This window comes from Momordica charantia (genome assembly GCF_013281855.1).
Source record: "Momordica charantia cultivar OHB3-1 chromosome 11 unlocalized genomic scaffold, Mcharantia_2.0 BLBB01000011.1, whole genome shotgun sequence".
Classification (NCBI taxonomy): domain Eukaryota; kingdom Viridiplantae; phylum Streptophyta; class Magnoliopsida; order Cucurbitales; family Cucurbitaceae; genus Momordica; species Momordica charantia.
The window spans coordinates 22,411,510-22,430,692 of record NW_028275159.1 but is presented as its reverse complement, the minus strand read 5'-3'; the positions used below and the strand labels follow the sequence as shown (position 1 = coordinate 22,430,692).

At 36.6% G+C, this 19,183-nt stretch overlaps 2 protein-coding genes across 2 annotated transcripts; one reads left to right on the top strand and one right to left on the bottom strand.

Annotated features, from left to right (window-relative positions):
- The first annotated feature begins 812 nt into the window (after nucleotides 1-812).
- On the top strand, nucleotides 813-2,601 carry LOC111023674 (putative UPF0481 protein At3g02645). Its single transcript, XM_022301149.2, has one exon. It carries the CDS (start codon nucleotides 924-926, stop codon nucleotides 2,502-2,504), a length of 1,581 nt encoding a protein of 526 aa, XP_022156841.1. The 5' UTR covers nucleotides 813-923; the 3' UTR covers nucleotides 2,505-2,601.
- An 11,158-nt stretch (nucleotides 2,602-13,759) lies between these two features.
- LOC148208332 (uncharacterized) lies at nucleotides 13,760-14,410 on the bottom strand. Its single transcript, XM_088120186.1, has one exon. It carries the CDS (start codon nucleotides 14,408-14,410, stop codon nucleotides 13,760-13,762), a length of 651 nt encoding a protein of 216 aa, XP_087976312.1.
- Nucleotides 14,411-19,183: the final 4,773 nt, after the last annotated feature.

Here is a 19,183-nt window from a genome sequence, read left to right as displayed (position 1 = left end):
TTTGATAAATATTAAGATTGGTTAACAATAAATTTATACACATGATAAAAAGTTTAGATACGAGTGATTAGACCACCTAAAAGAGAAGTCAAAGTTTCCCCTAAGAAATTTGAAAATTTGGTCCCTTACCCTCACAGTCGTTGGCAATAAAGATATTGTTTTCCCTCACGCTGGAATCAACATAAATAACACTTTAGTGATCGGCAAATTGTTTGTTTGTAGGCATAAAATAGAATATATTACAAAAATAATTAAATATCACCATGTGCTGTCCATTGTCCTTGGGCTTTGGTGTAAAAATGGTATTAAAAAGACCTCGTTGTCTTCGTTTTTGCCTCCCAAGGAGATAAAACAACTCAATAATAAATATAATAATAGTGATAACTGATAATAAAGAAAGACTTAATTAGAAAATAACAAATATATATTAATAATAAAGAAAGACTTGATTAGAAATAATAAATAATTGCTAGTAACAAAATAATAAAGAAAGACTTGACTATAAAATAATAAATATGTATTTTCAAGAAAAAAAAATAAATATGTAGTAGTAATAATAAAGAAATGTGCATTGAAATAATAAAATCAAGTTGATTACATCTATGTATAAAAGAACAAATATTTTGGTATTGATTTGTGAATACCTTATCTTCATGACAATCAATGAAAATTTAAAAGCTCTTAAACATTTTTAGGGTAAGATAAATTATTGCTCTTTTTGTATTTTTCTTTCTTATAAAAAAAAGTTAATAGTGCATGACAAAGCAAGAATCACTAAGGGCTTCATTGGATTTCGAATCAAGTTGTATTTATGGTTCATTTCTTTAACGACGGTGTCAAGGACGAGATTCTAAGGAGCCAAGTATTTCCCAAAAAAAGTATTTTTCATCCTTATATAAATATGTTGGTGGTCGTTCAACCATATGGCTAAAACAATCACTATGGTATCACCAACATATTCAATTCTATGCACAAATCTTGAAGAAACACAGTGGATTGTGCAAATCAACGAGCTTTTCCAACGAAATGATTTTCATACCGCTTTCGAAAGTCCAACCTCTATCTTTCAAGTGCCCGATTGTATCAAAAATGATATCCCAGAAGCCTTTACTCCTCGTCGTGTGGCCTTGGGACCTTATCATCATTTTCAGCCGGAGCTTCTCAAGTTGGAGCTCTACAAGCTCGATAAAGCAACGAAGGTGAAAGACCAAATTCAACTTCCTGAGTTTCACCAACTTGTCAGTGATAAAATCAAGCCATTGGAGCTCAAAATCCGTGCATGTTTCGACAAATATTTGGAAGTGGGATGTGAGGCTTTGGCTTGGATAATGCTCATAGATGGCTTGTTCTTGATTCACTTGCTTCATATCTTTGCTGAAGTGAAAGTAGATTGTGATTCTAAGCGCCATGAGCTTCCTTTACCTGAACTCGACGCTGAACACCAGAAGATGTATCTCAACCCGAAAGCAAATTCGGTGGCTCGAAATGAGATCGTGAGTGACACTCTAATGTTGGAGAATCAAATCCCATTTTGTGTCCTCAAAGAAATTTTAGCAGGAACCCAAATCGCCAATGATTTGCCACTCTTTTTATACAAATTCTGTGTCTTGGTTTCACCATTTGCCTTACCTTCACAAATTAGCCCCAGAACTTTTCTCGACCTGCCTCAAGCATTCCAGCAATCTCATCATTTGTTGCATTTTTTGTACCTCTTAGTTTTGAATGTGAAGAAAAGGAAAGTTAAAATTCTCAGACGTTCCGGCCGGGTGGTCATATGCGTTGGCTTCAATATATTACTGTCACTTCTGCATTTGGATGTAGTGGAATTACTGAAGGAATTCAATGACTCCATCCAATCTTTGTTTGAAATTTTCAAGACATTGGTTCGGCCATCTGCGTTCGATGATAGCTTTCCTATGATTCCCTCGGCCTCGAAATTGAAGAAAGTTGGAGTGAAATTTAAGCCAAAATATAGCCTTCGAGACATTATATTTGACAAGAAAAAGACTTCTCTGAAGTTGCCCCCCGTCACCTTGGATTCTACCTCCCAAGTAATATTGAGAAATCTAGTAGCATTTGAAGTCATTGCCAAGTTCAATCCACCAATTTTTTCCCAATATGCAGCGATGATGAATGGATTAATTTCAACTACCAATGATGTCAAGATTCTCAAGCAAGCTAACATCATCATCAATAATCTTGAGAGTGATGAAGAAGTTGTGGAGCTCTTTGATGGATTTAAAAAGTTGGCTTCAAAGAGTGAATTGGAGATTGGGTCTAGTTCCAAATCAGCTTACATGGTAAATCTGGTTGAAATCATTGAAGAAATAAACAAATATTACGAGAGCAAATTGAAGATTAGGGTGAAAAAGTTTATAAAGAAGTACGTGTCTCCTATCGTCAAGATCCTTTTGATTTTTGTCGTCGTGTTGCTTATAATTTTTGTGATTATACGCACGTTGTGCGGATTATTATTTAGTTGTCCTAGGATTTTGAAATCATAAAAGTGTGTTTAATGAGGAGTACTTGTTAAAATTTGTTGTATGTGCATAGCTAGGAAGCGTTTTTCATAATAAAAGCTCTCTTGTTATTTAGTTCTAACATTTTAAAGATACTTTTAATCTAATTAAAAGTAGTTTTTTGAATCAGTAATATTTATTGAAATAAATATCTTTATAATTGATAAATCACTTTGTTGATTAAGCTTCTTGAATCTATTGCCAAATTGACATGATAATGTGGTAAAAAAAATCTTCGATATCTTAAATAGTTATAATAGATGTGTGTAGAAAGAGTTCTCTGACACCCATTACTCATTTCAACTAAGTAAATAATATAAAATAATAACGAAACTAACTTTTCCACTTGCTAAAAAAGTGAGGGGAGAAAATAAAACAATTAGGTGCTTAGGATAAGATAAATAAAAGACTGACAGAAAGTGTGTCGAGAGAGTGACAAAAATTATGTGTAGAACCATACTAGTAAGAAAAATTATGAAAATTCCTATTTGAAAGTTTGTTGCTTTGAGGTAAAGGTAGTAGGTAGCATAATTTATATAAAATATTACAAAAATATAACCTAAAAAAATATTTGTAAACAGTGCAGATCCAAAATTAATAACAAAAAAATTATAGGACACAACTCTATCTATAATATATAATCTATGTCTATCTATACCATATTAAAAAGGGTAGGTCATTAATATATAAAATATTTTCGGACACTTTTGTCCCTTACTAAATTACTAATTTACAAACCAGGTCATTAATATATTATTATAAATATTAAACTAATTATTAATTTACAATGATAATAAATGCATAACATTTAAAATGTTAGAATGTAAAAAGTTTTCCTTTAACTATAATTCATACAAGAATTTAAAGAGTCGTTTTAGAATTTCAAAAGTTTTTGTAATTTTTTATCTTCTACTACTATACAATAGGCTTTCTTTCTACCATGTTTTTCACAAGAGACAATTTCACGCTACTTCCTCACTTTTAGTTCCTTCAAAATATCTCTCAACGATTATTCAATCTTGAAAACATATCGAGATGTTGGTGGTATATATTAATCAAGTTACAAGGTATGCATATTCATCAAGTTACAAGGGATGCATATTCATCAAGTTGCAAGGTCGAATATATATATGTTGAATACTAGGCTTCCAGTATTACCATTCCACAATTTTATGAAGTTGAATAATAGTATTTGTCAACAGTGAGCATATGTACTCTACAAGAGTTATGAATCCAATATTTTTTTTGTTACTATTGTTTTTTTATTGTTCTTTTATAATTAGTGTATTTTTTTAAAAATATTTTTATTTCAAGTAATTTTATTTAGAATATTTATTTAAAATGTAGATGAATTATAATCTATTTTTTATTGTTGAAAAAAAATTAATACATCAAAAAGTGTTTAATTAATTAGATAATAAATTAATTATCAACAATAATTTTTATGGAATCTTAAAAGGTGGGATACAAAATTTTTTCATTTGATTTTCAAATAATATAATTTAAAGATTTTTTTTAATAATTTCATAATAAAATAATTTCATCTCAAGTTAAAAAAATTTAACATCTATAATCTATAATCTATATCTAAATTTGATTTGGTCGCCGAAGATTTGGTCGCCGAATCTCAAATTTCTTGTAGTGTATATTGAAAAGAGAGGATATAGGAAGTTACACAATCACTATATCATCTTCATTTTATTGATATGGTACATCAAAGATAGACCAAATAACAATTCAACATGAAAAAGAATAGTCATAAAAAATTAAAGTTACATTACCATTGATATACCATTTAAATTATCTACAAGTAATAAATCAAATATTAAATATGTATGTAAAAATAATACTAATACAAGATGAAAGTTCAACTAGTATACCACTTTTATCTATTATATTGATACAATATATCGTGATAAAACTGAATATTAAATCAGCATGAAAATTGAACATTAATAGAAAACCAAAGTTAAATAATCATTGATATATCATTTTCATTCTATTAAATACGGTGGATCAATCATAGAACAAATAGTAAATCAACCGGACGAAAGAGCATCGATAGAAAATCAAAGTTACATAATCACTAATAAATATGGTATACCAATGAAAGACAAAATTACAAAAGAACATGAAAAAGGATCACGAATAGAAACTAAAAGTTACCCATGGTATACCATTTTAGTTTTATTGACATGGTATATCAATGATATACCTGTTGATGTAAAATCTGGATTCGATCTCTAGCGTCGATAATTTCGACTAACATCTGCACAAAAAAAAATCTGCAAATCGGTATAGGTACTAAGCTGAATAGTCTATATACATATATAAATATATTTATTAACTAATTATAATCCTAGTAATCATTAATGGATAGAGTCGATTACAAAGTTAGTCTTTTAATTTTTAGAATAGTGTCAAAAAGTTTTTTAAACTTTCAATTTTGTGTAAAATAGATATTCATGCCATTAATTCTATGAATCACCCTTAGTTTATTGCTTATGTGCTATCTTAATTTAAATGTTTAAAGATTACGTGGTTTTGACATGCTAATTGAAACTTGCCACATACAATAATACATAAAAAGAATACTCCAATTACAATTTTAGTCCCGAAACTCTATTAGGTCGTCAACTTTTTTAAAATTTATCTAGTGAATTTATAAACTTTTCTTTCTTTGTTCTTCCCTTCCCTCTATTGCTCAGTTTTATTTTGATTTATTTTGGTTACTTCTTTTCTTTTTCTTTTTTTTTCTGAAGAGAATTTATTTTGGTTACCCTATTTTTTCTTTCCAGTATCTTAAATTTTTGCCTTAAAACCCACTCCCAATTTCATTCACGCATTAGCTAGCCCCAAATTTTAAAAACTCGTGCCCTAAATCCACCCCTAATTTCCTTCATCCATTTTTCTTTCCAATTTTCTGAAAATTTGCCCTACAATTTGTCTGTTAAACCATCCCCAAATTTATATCAAACAAAATCATTTCAAGTATGAAATTTGTTTTTACATATCATAGCGGTCACCTAATCTTTAAATAGTACAGTCAATGCGCTACATAAATACTATATTTAATTGAATATGACCTATTTAATATAAAAAATGAATGTTTAAAATTATAAAACCTATTTGACACAATCTCAAGAGTTCAATGAAGTAAAATTATAATTTAATCTTTTATATATATATATATATATATTTTGTTATTCTTTTAACTATTATTTCATCTAATCAATTATATATATCCAACCACTATAATGAAGATAACACCTCTCCCAATAAGACAATATTATCTCTCATATATCAAATATTTCTATAAACAAACATTTTAATTTCAAATTTTATATCTTCAATTGGCAATTATCCTTGATATAAAAATGCTATTTTGTCTTCTTCTATTACCTTATTATTTAATTAAAAAAATTCTAAAATGAATTATTTATAAATTACGTCCCTTTCCAGAACCTAAAAGACATATATTGTGGATCCAACATTCACAAAAGTCCACACAAATCCCACCTTGTTATAACATTTTAAAAATAATTTTAAGCACTAATCAATCGGTAGGTGTCTTCTTACTAAATGTTAAGATATTTATAAAGGATTAAAATTATCATAATTATTAGTTTAAGTTTTTTAGTTATTGATGATTTAACATGTTTAGCATTGTATTAGAACGGTGAGGAGGAGTGGTAAGGTATCTATAACATGTTTAATATGGTATCAGAGTCTTGAGTTTGAACGCTTTTGATGCTGGAAATTTGGTCTCCTTGGTTCTCGCTAAATGTGCACCAAGCTCAATAATCACGGGATCGGATATCTACAAAATCAAACAACCCTAACCCGGTGTGAATTCGGTCACACTGGCTCCGATGCGTAAGCCAGCGATGGGAGGATTACTAAGTGAAGTACTTAGGGTTTACTTGCTTACCTCTAGGGTTCAGCCAGTTGTTCCATTTATAGGAGTCTTGCATTCTGGAACCTTCTCATTGAGCCCATCTATCCGTCGTCACTGGATCACAGGAATTCGTGGACCGGGACACCTCTCCCAATAGAAGAAGAGAGAAAGTGGACTCGGCCAACGGGCCCAGCCAGGGTCGGGACCGAGCCCCGGCTCGCTCGGTCTATCGCTGGGTTTCGGCCTCTCTGGTCTGTAGAGGAGCATTTCCTTGGCCGGATCCAATCCCATAACAGTTGCCCCCACTCTCGAGATGATGCTCTTCCGGTCGTCTGATCTCATCATTTCGAGAGTACATCTGCAGGTGTTGGAATATCCGGGATCGGCTTTCGCCAAAATTACCATTGCAGGTGTTGGAGAAGGTCAATGCCACATTCTTGTTGAGCCCATCCAATCCATCGCTGCTGGATCACAAGGATACATGGATTGGGGCACCTCAACAACTGGGAGAGGAGAGAAAGTGGGTTCGACCAGCTCAGCGCCGAGTAGGGGTCGGAGCCGACCCGGTCGGCTCGGTCTGCCCTTCGTCACTACTTGGTTGGACCTCTCTAGTCTGGAGAGGCCCATTTCTTTCATCGATTTCTGTATCATAACAGTTGCCCCCTTCTCTCAAGATGGATGATGAGTGACAATGTCAAGACCTTTATTTTGAGAGTTCTTGTTGCCTGGTTGTATCATCTAAGGCTTCCATGTTCTTAAGATGTCTGGTTATGGTCAAGTCTCTTGAACCTATCTATAAGTTAGATTTTAGCTTTGGGATCCAACTTGTAGCTAAGTTAGCGATGATACTCTCGGTTTCTAACCTGTTTGGCTTTGCCAAATGATTTTATACCCTGGGCTCTTGCTTTATGTTTTGACCATGCTAGGCCTTTCTTGACCGGATCTTTGCCCGGGAAAGTCCTGTTATACGCCCCCATACTCTTGTCGTAGTTGGCTGTAGTCAAGTTTCTTGAGCTCTACTATACGGTTAGTTTTAACCGTTAGATTTTAGCCTTGAGATCTAATTTTTAGCTGGGGCCAGTGGTACCACCCTTGGGTTTCTAACTTATTTGGCTTTTGCCCATGGTTTTATACCTTGAGGGTTTACTCTTGGATTTCTAACCTATTTGGCTGTCACGAATAGTTTTATACCTTAAGTTTAGTCGGAACCCTCGGGTTTCTAACCTATTCGACTTCTGCCAGTTTTCTACCCTGAGTTTAATCAACACCATTGAATTTCTAACCTAATTTGACTTTTGCCAAATGGTTTTATACCCTAGGTTTCTTTGATTGGTTTGACTTACCTACTTTCTGTTTCAACCTTATTGGGCCTGTAAGCATGTCTTTTTCAGCACCTTTGGGATTCTTTTCCCCGGTTTCACTGACTGGCTTCTAGCTTATCGGCCTACTCTAGGTCTGTCCCAATTCGAGTTCATTGATCATTGTTACTCACCTGGCCCCCACTTGAGGAGGTTTTATTTAAGGTATCAAACAAATATTTTCTCAAGTACTTCAAGCCTTGTCGTTTTCTTTTATGTTGCTTTCTTCTATCTGCTCGTGTTGATTGTTCGTTTCCTCACAACTAGGAGAAAATTGGTGCAAGTATACACCAAAACAATGAGTTCATCCCCCCCCCCCTAAAGGTGTGGTTTAGTTCATAACAAAAGAAAAGAGAAGTGTGGGTAGAGAAGAAATGTAGCCTATTGAGTAAGGAAGCTTCAGCAAAAGTGAAGATTCCCCCAGCTCAGTGAGACGCAAGGATTCGCTTCTTCTTCGTCGGCTTCTCCTCGAAATGGGTGAGGACTATTCTCCAATTTTGTTGCCCAAATGGATTTTCTATTCTAGGGTTCTCTGTGCCGGCTGGGCACTGTTCTGCTATTTATATCGCGTCCTTAAAAATTATGACAGCACTAGGAGGCTGTACGGACACGGTAAAACTGGTGCAAATAAATTACTGCACAGTCACACACTCTAGAGCATCCTAAGCGGCTTCCGGCTCAAGCGTAAATGCATCTTTGTGCCATGCTTCAGCAACACTTTCACAATCTTACAAGCACTTGGCTTGCCCTCAACAAATTCTCCAATTCCTATACAAAACATCCATAATTAAGCATAATTCATTCAACATGAAAGAATGAAGAATTTAAACAACTCAGGGACCTAACTAAATGATTCCTTCTATTTTTCATGGTCTTTTGATAAGGACTCTCACATTTACACACCAAAAATGCCCAAATTATACCACATATTATGAAGAGTTATCATTAACTAAGTGACTTCTCCTTGCCGAGCACAATTTCTAGAGACCAGGTCGGCTTTCCCAGGTAGCTCCTGCTACTACGTGCTACTGACTTTTGATGTCGTGCAGTTATTCGATCTGGTCGGCGGAAGAGACCTGGTTGGCATAAGACACCAAGTCGGCAGAATAGACCTGGTGGGTGGAACAGGCCTAGTCGGCAGAATAGCCCTAGTGGGCCGAATAGCCCTAGTCGACAGAATAGGCCTGGTGGGCGGAATAGGCCTGGTCGGTGGAATAGGCCTAGTCGGTAGAATAAGCCTGGTCGGTGAAAGACACTTGGTCGACATTAGAGACCTAGTTGGCAGACCCTTGCTCAGTCGATACCTGGTCATGCGCTAGAGTTTGGGAATTTTCAATTAATTATCTTTTGGCATTACTATTGGTTTGCTTTCACCATTACTCTTATTAGCCTAAGGCTCTAACTTCGGCAGAGCTGATTCGCCTGCCCCCAATTTCCATAAGTTCTAACACATTGGCCGTGACCAACGGTTTTATACCTTTTGGTTTCGTCGTTTTTCTTTTGTCTTTGGCTTTTTTGCTCCGCCTTGCGTTTTAACCTTCCTAAGCTAGCTGGCCCGCTTCTGGTTTGGTCTTGATTGAGGGTGTGAAGAATTTTTTAAAGAAGTACGTGTCTCCCATTATCAAGATCCTTTTGATTTTTGTAGTTGTGTTGCTTATAATTTTTGTGATTGTAGCACATTGTGTGGATTATTATTCAGTTGTCCTAGAGTTTTGAAACCATAAGAATGTGTTCAATTAGAAGTACTACTATTAAAATTATTTGTATTGAATAAGAAGTGTTTAATTTTCATAATAAAAACACTTTTGTAACTTAGTTCTAACACTTTAATCATACTTTTAATCTAATTAAAGTAGTTTTTTGAGTGAGTAATATATACTGAAATAAATATTTTTTAGAATTGACAAATCACTTTGTTAATTAAGCTTCGTTGATCTATTGCCAAATTGTCATGATAATGTGGTACAAAAATTTCTCGATAGATTAAATAGTGATAATAGTACAAAACAACGTGAATGTGTACATAAAGAGTTCTAGGGCACTCATTTCAACTAAATAAATAACATAAAAACCGGTAATAACCAAAGAGGCTTTCCCACTTGCTAAGAAAGTGAGAGGAAACAATAAAAAAATTAGGTGCTTAGGATAAGATAAAAAACTGAAAGAAAGTGTGTTGAGAAAGAGCGACAAAAATTATGTGTAGCATGAGACTAGTAAGAAAAATGACAATTTCTATATGAAAAGTTTTGTTTCTGTGTGATGTACACTAACCGTGGAGTTTCTTTAAGATCAAATGAATAATGATTTACTAAAGAGGACGGGCCTATTAATGGAAATTGTACATTCAATAACACAGAAGTTATTCTCTAACTAATTTAATGGAAAACTAAAGAATAACCTCTTATGTACTACATCAATTTTCCGACCCTAAAACAAAACTCGTCCTCCAGTTAAGATGCAAGGGAAAAAGAATTCGGAGGATGGTAGCTATACAAATTAGCAACATTAAAAACAGGGCCAATGTTGTAAGTTGGGGGTAGTTGAAGTTTGTAGCATTCGATTCGTATCATTCAATAACAAGGAAGGGGCCTAACTTCTTTTCCTTTAATTTTGAATATGTCCCTGTAGGAAATCGACTTTTCCTTAGGTGAATCATAAGAAGTTCTCCGACTTGAAATTCCTTGAAACGCCTCTTTTTATCAGCTGCAGCTTTATACTTGTCATTGGCTTGAGCAATGTGATGTTGAACCTCCTGATGTAACTCCGAAATTCAGCTGGCCATTTCTTCCACCTCCAAACTAAGATCAACGAAGGAAGGGAGATCAGTAAGATCTATAGTTAACCTAGGAAGCTTAATATAAACTACCTCAAATGGGGACTTCCCTGCTGTTCCATTCTTCATATGGTTGTAGGCGAATTCTGCTTCAGCCAGAGCTAAATCTCATTGTTTAGGTCGATCACCACTAAGACATCAAATAAGATTTCCCAAAGATCGATTTGTCACCTCTGTTTGGCCATCTGTCTATGGGTGACTAGTAGTGCTGAACTTTAAAGAGGTATCAAATTTTTTTCCAAAAAGTACGCCAGAAATGGCTCAAAAACTTTACATCTCTATCGGAGACAATAGATTTAGGAATATCGTGAAGGCGAACAATTTCTCTAAAAAACAATGTAGCAATAGATACAGCATCTGATGTCTTTTTGCAAGCAATAAAATGAGTCATCTTGTTTAAACGATCAACAACTACCATAATCGAGTAGAGCCCATGTTGTGTACGTGGAAGACCAAGGACATGGAAAGATCTTCCCAAATATTTTCTGTAATAGGTAAAGGTGTATATAGTGTTGTGCTTTGGGTGGTGCGTTTATAAGTTTGGCACACAAAACACTTATTAATATAATTGGAGACATCCTTGAGGACTTGTAGCCAGAAGAATCGTGTTGTAATAATATATAGTGTTTTGTCTCGACCAAGGTGTCCCCCTAGGTCGCTCGCATGTACATCATACAAGATAGCCTCTCGAAGGGATGTGTGCGGTACACACAAATTATTTCCCTTTAAAAGATACCCTTCAACTATGTGATAGTCACCCACTGCAAGATGGTTGTTACATTTGTATCAAATATCCTGAAAATCTTGGTCACCTTCATACATATCAACGAGGTGATCAAAACCACGATTTCGCCTTTAAGAATAGTCAATAGGCTCCCTTTTCTACTTAAAGCGTTCGTGGCTTTATTTGGCTCTCTGTTTGATTACAAAATCGAATCTTTGCAAAAATGATAACCAACGAGAATGCATGCGAGTTATTGTTTTTTGGGTGTGTTGAAATTTTAATGAGAAGTGGTCAGTATATAAGATAAAGTATATAAGATAAACTCTTTACTTAAAAGGTAGTGTTCCCATTATTTCAACGCACGAATTAAGGAATAGAGTTCTTGCTCATATGTGCTCCATTTTTGCCTAGATGGACTAAGCTTCTCACTAAAATACTCTATGGGATGATTATTTTGGGATAAGATAGCTCTAATTCCTATACCGGAAGCATCCACAGCCACTTCGAAGGGTAAACCAAAATTAGGGAAAGTTAAGACTGGGCTTTGACTAAGTTTAGTTTTAATAAGATGGAAGCTATCAATCTGTGGCTGTCCCCACAAGAATTGTCCCTTTTTTAAGCAGTTAGTCAAGGGAGATACTATAGAGCTAAAGATTCTAATGAACTTTCTGTAAAAAGATGCAATCCCTAGGAAACATTGGACATCTTTTACTGTTTTTGGTTCTGTCCATTCAGTAATAGCTTTAATTTTTTCGGGGTCCATATGGACTTTGTTATATCCAATAAGGAATCCTAGGAATGATATTTCATTAGCCACAAAGAGATATTTCTTAAAATTAATTACTAACTTATTGGAAGCTAAAATGGAGAACAATATTCGAAGATGCCCAATATGGCCAGTCATGTTTTGGCTATAAATGAGAATATCATCGAAATAAACCACGATAAATTTATTGATAAACGAGAGTAATACTTGGTGCATAAGCCGCATGAACGTACTTGGGGCATTTGATAGTCCAAATGGCATGACTAGCCATTCAAAGAAACCTTCATTTGTTTTAAATGTCGTTTTCTATTCGTCACCTGGGCGAATGCGAATCTGGTGATAACCACTTTTAAGGTCAACCTTAGGGAAGATAGTAGCTTGCCCCAATTGATCCAATATATCACTGATTTTAGGAATAGGAAACCTGTATTTAGTAGTAATTTTGTTTATTGCCCGACTGTCCACACACATATGCCACGTGCCGTCCTTTTTTGGTATAAGTAAAGTCGGAACAGCGCAAGGGCTGAGGCTAGGCTGTATATAGCCTTTATTCAACAAGTCTTCAATCTAATCATGTAAGATTTTATACTCAGAGGGGCTCATTCTGTAATGGGCTAGGTTAGGAAGTATGACTCCTGGGATAAGGTCAATATGATGTTGTATATTTCGTAGAGGAGGTAGACCTTTTGGCTCATCCACTATAGTATGAAATTCATTTAATAGATTATGTACTTCAGGATGGACAGAGGTTAAGCGTGTAATAGAACAAAACTCCTTGATAACCAATCCAAGGATAGGTGCATTGTTAGTGATAGGAAACTGTTTTGCCGAATAGATGATGAATAAAGTACCTTTCCCTTTATCATTTTCCTTTTGATTGAGAGCTTTAGAAGGGTTTAATGAGAGTAATACCACTTTTTTGCCCATCCACCAGAATTGATACGTGTTATCTCGCCCTTTATGTTCGGCCTGAGTACCGTATTACCACGGACGTCTCAACAACACATGGCACACATCCATGTCTAACACATCACACACAATTTGTTTTTATATATTGCTCCAATGGATAAAGCAACAATGCACATATAGGAGACTTGCATTTCCCCACCTTTTTTAATCCATGAGACTTTATACAGGGAACAATGAGGGGATAAAGGGAGGTGTAAAGTAGTAACTAACTTACTTGCAATAATGTTCTCGGTGCTCCCACTATCAATTATTATGTTGCAAATTTTGTCATTTATCATGCACCTCGTCTTGAAAATGGCACGCCTTTGAGATGCTACCTTAGTTTTAGGAGTCAGTAGGAGATGCTGAAGGACACAAGAGATCAGGTCCCCCTCATCTAGCTCGGTATAGTCAACTTCATCCTCAAGATCTTCACCACTGTCTTCTTGGGCAGTATCCTCGTCCACTAAGTTTATCACCTTCCTTTGTGGACATTTATTAGACAGATGACCGGTCTGGCCACAACGAAAGCACTGACCTAACGTTGGTTGGCTATATGTGTTACTTGTCTTTTTCCTTGCCACAGGAGCACTCAATTTATCGTTACCAAGATCTAAGTCAGATTGTTTACCTTTGGCTGCTGTAGTCGTGCGACTTGGGGAAGAAAATGAATTGTTTGGAGCAGCAGTCTTCTTGGACATACCCCTCTGTTCCTAAGTGGTTCGTCTAGAATATTGCTTCTTGAATCGATTACTAACTTGTTCTTCTATAGTAATCGTCGTAGATATAGCCTCATTGAGATACCCAATTGGTTGTAGAGCGATTTGTTCTTTAATATCAGCCCGCAAGCCACCAATGAATCTTGCTACAAGGTCTTGCTGACTTTCTAACAAATTGATTCGTGCTCCCAATCGATGAAATTCTTTAGAGTAGTCAGGTATAGTTCTTGAACCTTGTTTACAATTTTGATATTGACTGTACAAGACTTGCTCAAAATTGATTGGAAGAAAATGTTCCCTCATTAGTTTCTTCATTCTCTCCCAATTTCGAATGAGTTGTTTTCCATATCGGTGCCTATTGATCTCTAATTGATCCCACCAAGCCGAAGCCCCACCCTTCAACTTTAAAGCGACTAGCCTAACCATTTTGTGTTCGGGGGTTCCCATATAGCTAAAAAAAATTTCTACATTCTTTATCCAATCCAAGAAACCTTCAATATCCATCGTACCATTAAAGCTAGGAAGATCAATTTTCATTTTGTATTCATTATTTTCCTCCTGCCTATTGGAGTTAGGATACCTACCGAATCTCTCACCTTCAAATGCTAATAGTTCGTCTTCTTCATCGCTTGAGGAATCGAACATCAGCTCATTTCGCCGCTGAAATAATGGGTTTTGGTTGACTTCTTAGCGCAAATGTTGTGGTTCTTGGAAGTTTCTTGGTCCTAATTGGATTGCTTGAGGCATTCTTAGTGGGGCTGCCTGCCTTTCTTGCAGGTAGGTGTTTCTTTGGCCTTTTATTCCCACTTCTTGATCCATTCTTGCTCAGTGTTGGGGAGGAGTTCTAATCGGGGATTGTTGCACACTTACAGATTCGAGTTTCTCATGGATAATTTCTAGAATTTCCTTAATCTCACTTACGTTCTTTTAGATGACGTCCACGTCTCCTTCAACCGACAGCAAGCGTACGATTGATGATCGTGGTGAGAGGACGGTTGTTGATTCCGTCTCTTTTCCAGTGAAAGAAGAGTCTTCAACAGTACTCTTCTTGCCTGCCATTTCTTGCGCCCAAGATTGAAAGCGCTCTGATACCAATTTGATGTACACAAACAGTCGAGTTTCTCAAAGATCAAATGAATAATGATTTTACTAAAGAGGAAGGGCCTATTTATAGAGGCAACCCCTTAAGACAAAACAGTAACCTTTGGTTACTGTACAGTAATTGTGTTCAGTTTGTAAGGAGTGCAAACAAAATCCCACATTTGCTAGGGAAAAGGGTGATCCATGATATATAAGGAATGACAATTATCTCCATTGGGATGAGGTCTTTTGGGTGAAACCAAAAGCAAAGCTGTGGAGGTTATGCCCAAAGCGGACAATATCATACTATTGTGAAGATATGTGAGGTACAATGGGTACCGTTGTCCTTAACAAGTGGTATCAGAGTCATAGAAACCTAGCTATGTGGGACAGGAATCCTCGAGGGGCTGAACAAGAGTGATTGCGGTAAGTCTAATAGTCATTACGGAACTTGTGGATGAATCTCTAAATCGAACAAAAAGTGCTCGAGGTGGCGAGCAAAGACATGCTCTGTGCTCGTGTGACGAGCAAGACATGTGCCCTATCAAGTCAACTGGTGTAGTCCGTGTAGCAAGTGTTCTATCTAGACGCTGGATAGAAAGGGGCTCCCATTCCCAACCGGGAGTAGAGTGCATGATTATTCAAGGCAAGATACAAGTGGCACTTTGTTCGAGGGGAGAATTGTTGGGTTTGTAAGAAGTGCAAACATAGTCCCACATTGGCTAGGGAAAGGGGTGATCCATGGTATATATAAGGAAGGACAATTATCTCCATTGAGATGATGCCTTTTGAGTGAAACCAAAAGCAAAGCCGTAAGGATTATGTCCAAAGCAAACAATATCATACCATTGTGGAGATACGTGGGGTACGATGGGTACCATTATCCTTAACAAATTGTTCATTTAATAACACATAAGCTATTTTCTAACTAATTTAACGAAAAACTAAAAAATAACCTCTTATGTTCTACATCACTTTAAGGTGGAAACTGTAAAACACAAGAATACGACATAAGATACACACAGAAATCAAATGAAAAACTCCTTCTTGAGTTACTTTTTTTTTGTGTTAATTGTTTTCTTAACTTAGTATCAGAGCAGTTCATGACGATCTCCAACTTATTACTCCAACCGTGACTCCACCTGCAGTAGTGAGTGGCACCGTCTTCACCAATCCGTCGTTGAATCAACTACTAAATCAAATCACCGCTATTAAATTGGATAGGGGGAACTTTCTACTGTGGCAAAATTTGGCCTTACCGATCCTACGAAGCTACACGCTATTTGACTATCTTACGGGAGACAGGTATGCCCTCTCATGCATCTTGTTCCAATAGACACATCTATTAATGTAGAAGGCAGCACCTTGTCACAATCTTCCCCGACTTTAAACTTCGCATACGAGGCGTGGATTGCAATAGATCAATCACTCTTGGGTTGGCTTTACAACTCGATGACAGCGGACATAAACATGCAAGTTATGGATTTTTACACCTCGTACGAACCATGGACAGCAATTCAAGAACTTTTTGGCATCCAATCCAGAGTGGAACTAGACTACCTAAAACAAGTATTTCAATAAACCCTCAAGGGCTCGTTACAAATGACTGAATATGTAAAACTTATGAAAAGTCATGCTGATAACATGGCCCTAGAAGGTAGTCTGGTCTTTGCTCGAGACTTAATTTCACAAGTATTGACAGGCTTAAATGAAGAGTACAATCTCATTGTGGTGGCCGTTCAAGGCAAGGTAAATTCGTCATGGTTGGAAATGCACGTAGAGCTTCTAACATATGAGAAACTGTTGGAATACCAAAACTCCCTCAAAAGTGGCATCCCGATCAACCAGACTCAAACACTCTTAGTGAACTATATTGATGGGCGAAACTTTCAAACCAATCAGCGAACCAATAATGGAAACAACAGTCATGGGTCAAATACTCATTGTGGCAGTGGTTATCAACGGGAAGGTTTTTGTCAACGAAATCGTGGTAGAGGTCGATGAGGAGGTAATAACAGCAACAATGGAAGTAGTGGAAATAGGCCCATCTGCCAGGGATGTAATCGTATAGGACATATTGCTGTAGTTTGTCACTATCGTTTTGATCGAAACACAGGACCTCAACCCACCCAACACAAAAATTTCACCCTCTCAAATTCTGGACCAAATGTGTTTGCTGCCCATCACACTTTTGCCACGGTCACTACCCCTGAGACTGTCATTGATCCTAGTTGGTATGCAGACAGTGGAGCTACAAATCACGTGATAGCCAACCTGAACAATGTTGAGCAAAAAGTTGATTACAGCACTACAAAGCCCATCTTGTCGCCAAAGACTTCCACCAACATCCTGGTGTTGACTATTTTGAAACCTTCAGCCTAGTTGTTAAGGCTTCCACCATCCGTATTGTTTTATTCCTGGTTATTTCTTCTAGGTGGCAACTTAGGCAACTTGACTTTAATAATGTCTTTCTGAATGGCACCCTCAAGGAAGATGTTTACATGACTCAACCACCAAGCTTTGAACAGTCTACATGTCCTCGTCACATTTACGACCACTTGCCTATGGGTGTCTTACTTAGTCAAGCAAAATATATTGACGATCTACTCTCCAAACTAAACATGCAGCATCTCAAGTTATGCCCTTCTCTTGCTGTCACCAGCACCCAACTCTCCCTTAGTCACGGGCAACTCATGGTAAACCCTTTTCTCTATCGTAGCATTGTTGATGCATTGCAATACTTGACACACACCCAACTAGACATTTTTACATCATGAACAAGCTCAGTCAGTTTTTAAAGGTCCCAATGGATGTTCATTGGCATGCTGTCAATCGTGTTCTTCGATATCTTAAAGGTACTCTTACTCTCGATCTACTTATTCAGCCTAGTGACCGTCTCACTATCACAACTTACGCAGATGCTGATCGGGCTGCCAACATTGACTATCACAAGTCTATTGCTGCATATTGTGTTTTCCTTGGTGATTCGTTGATATCCTGGTCCTCAAAGAAGTAGAATATTATTGCTCGGTCCAACACTGAGTTCGAATATCAAGCTCTTGCCCATGCCTTAACTGAAATCACTTGGGTTCGATTGCTTCTTCAAGATATTCACTTCTCTTTTTCCACTACATGGTACTTTTGTGTGATAACAACGGAGCTGGTGCCTTAGCCTCTAACCCATGTTACATGAACGCACCAAACACATTGAAATCAACGTTCATTATGTCGATCACCAGGTCCTTAATAACCACCTTGATGTTCGGTATATTCCTTATGTCAATCACGTCCCCGACTGCCTCACCAAAACCTCTTGCCTACCCTCAGTTTGCATATCTGCGTTCTGTTGCGTCCATACAACCGTGTTGACAACACGTGCAAGTATACACGAAATGCTGATTGCAATATGTAACGAGTTCGAATCCACATGGATTTTGGATGATATTTTAAACAGTGTTCACGGATACCAAAAGCGTAAAATAAAGAAGTATAGATGTTGTTTCGTGACTTGAACAAATAACCATAAAATAAACAAGCAGTAAACAGATCACAGTAGCAGACACACTTCGTAAAGTTGATAACAAGTAGAAGAACCAGCACATAATACGAAAACGAGGAGAATACAGATATGGAAAAGTGGGGGAGATTCACACGCATTCACAAACCTATCAACCTACTCTCTAACTAACAAACATCCGTTAATGCCCAGCTTGACTTGGTTCCGTTCCGAGACACCCGAACATGAAAACCCACAACTCCCGTTGCTAAGTTCCAAGTAGTAAAAACAAGCTCTAGGCAAGATTAGGGGACCCATTCCTGAGAATCCAAAAAATACTATAGAAAAGTACTAATCGCAAATGAAGCAAGTTTGACACCATAAGCCCTCCCAAGTCAATATAGAAGCTAGCAAACAGAACAAAGTGGCCAACAATGCTCAATAAGATATCAGAAATTAATACAGCTTCATTTAAAAACGAATATAGTAGTGAGAGGTTCAGTTTACAGCAGTTACAGCATGGGAATCTCCCCTGAAATGGGGTTTAGCTCATAAATGAAGAAGAAAATAAAATGGGTAAAAGAAGAAGACAACTCATCTTAGGGAGACAACAGAAAACCGAAGAAGAAGAAGTTGTAAGCTCGAAATTGCAGATGAATATCTCCTTCTGTTGTCAGCTTTCTCCCCCATAAATGGAGAGAATCATTCTTCTTGTCTTTTCAGCTCTAAAAAAGTAAATCTCGTGTCTGGACTGTTACTACGTAGTGAATCCATGCTCCAGCTCTGCTTCGCTCCAACATTTATCTGCTCTGCCTCAAAATTATCCTGCCCACTCTTCTCTG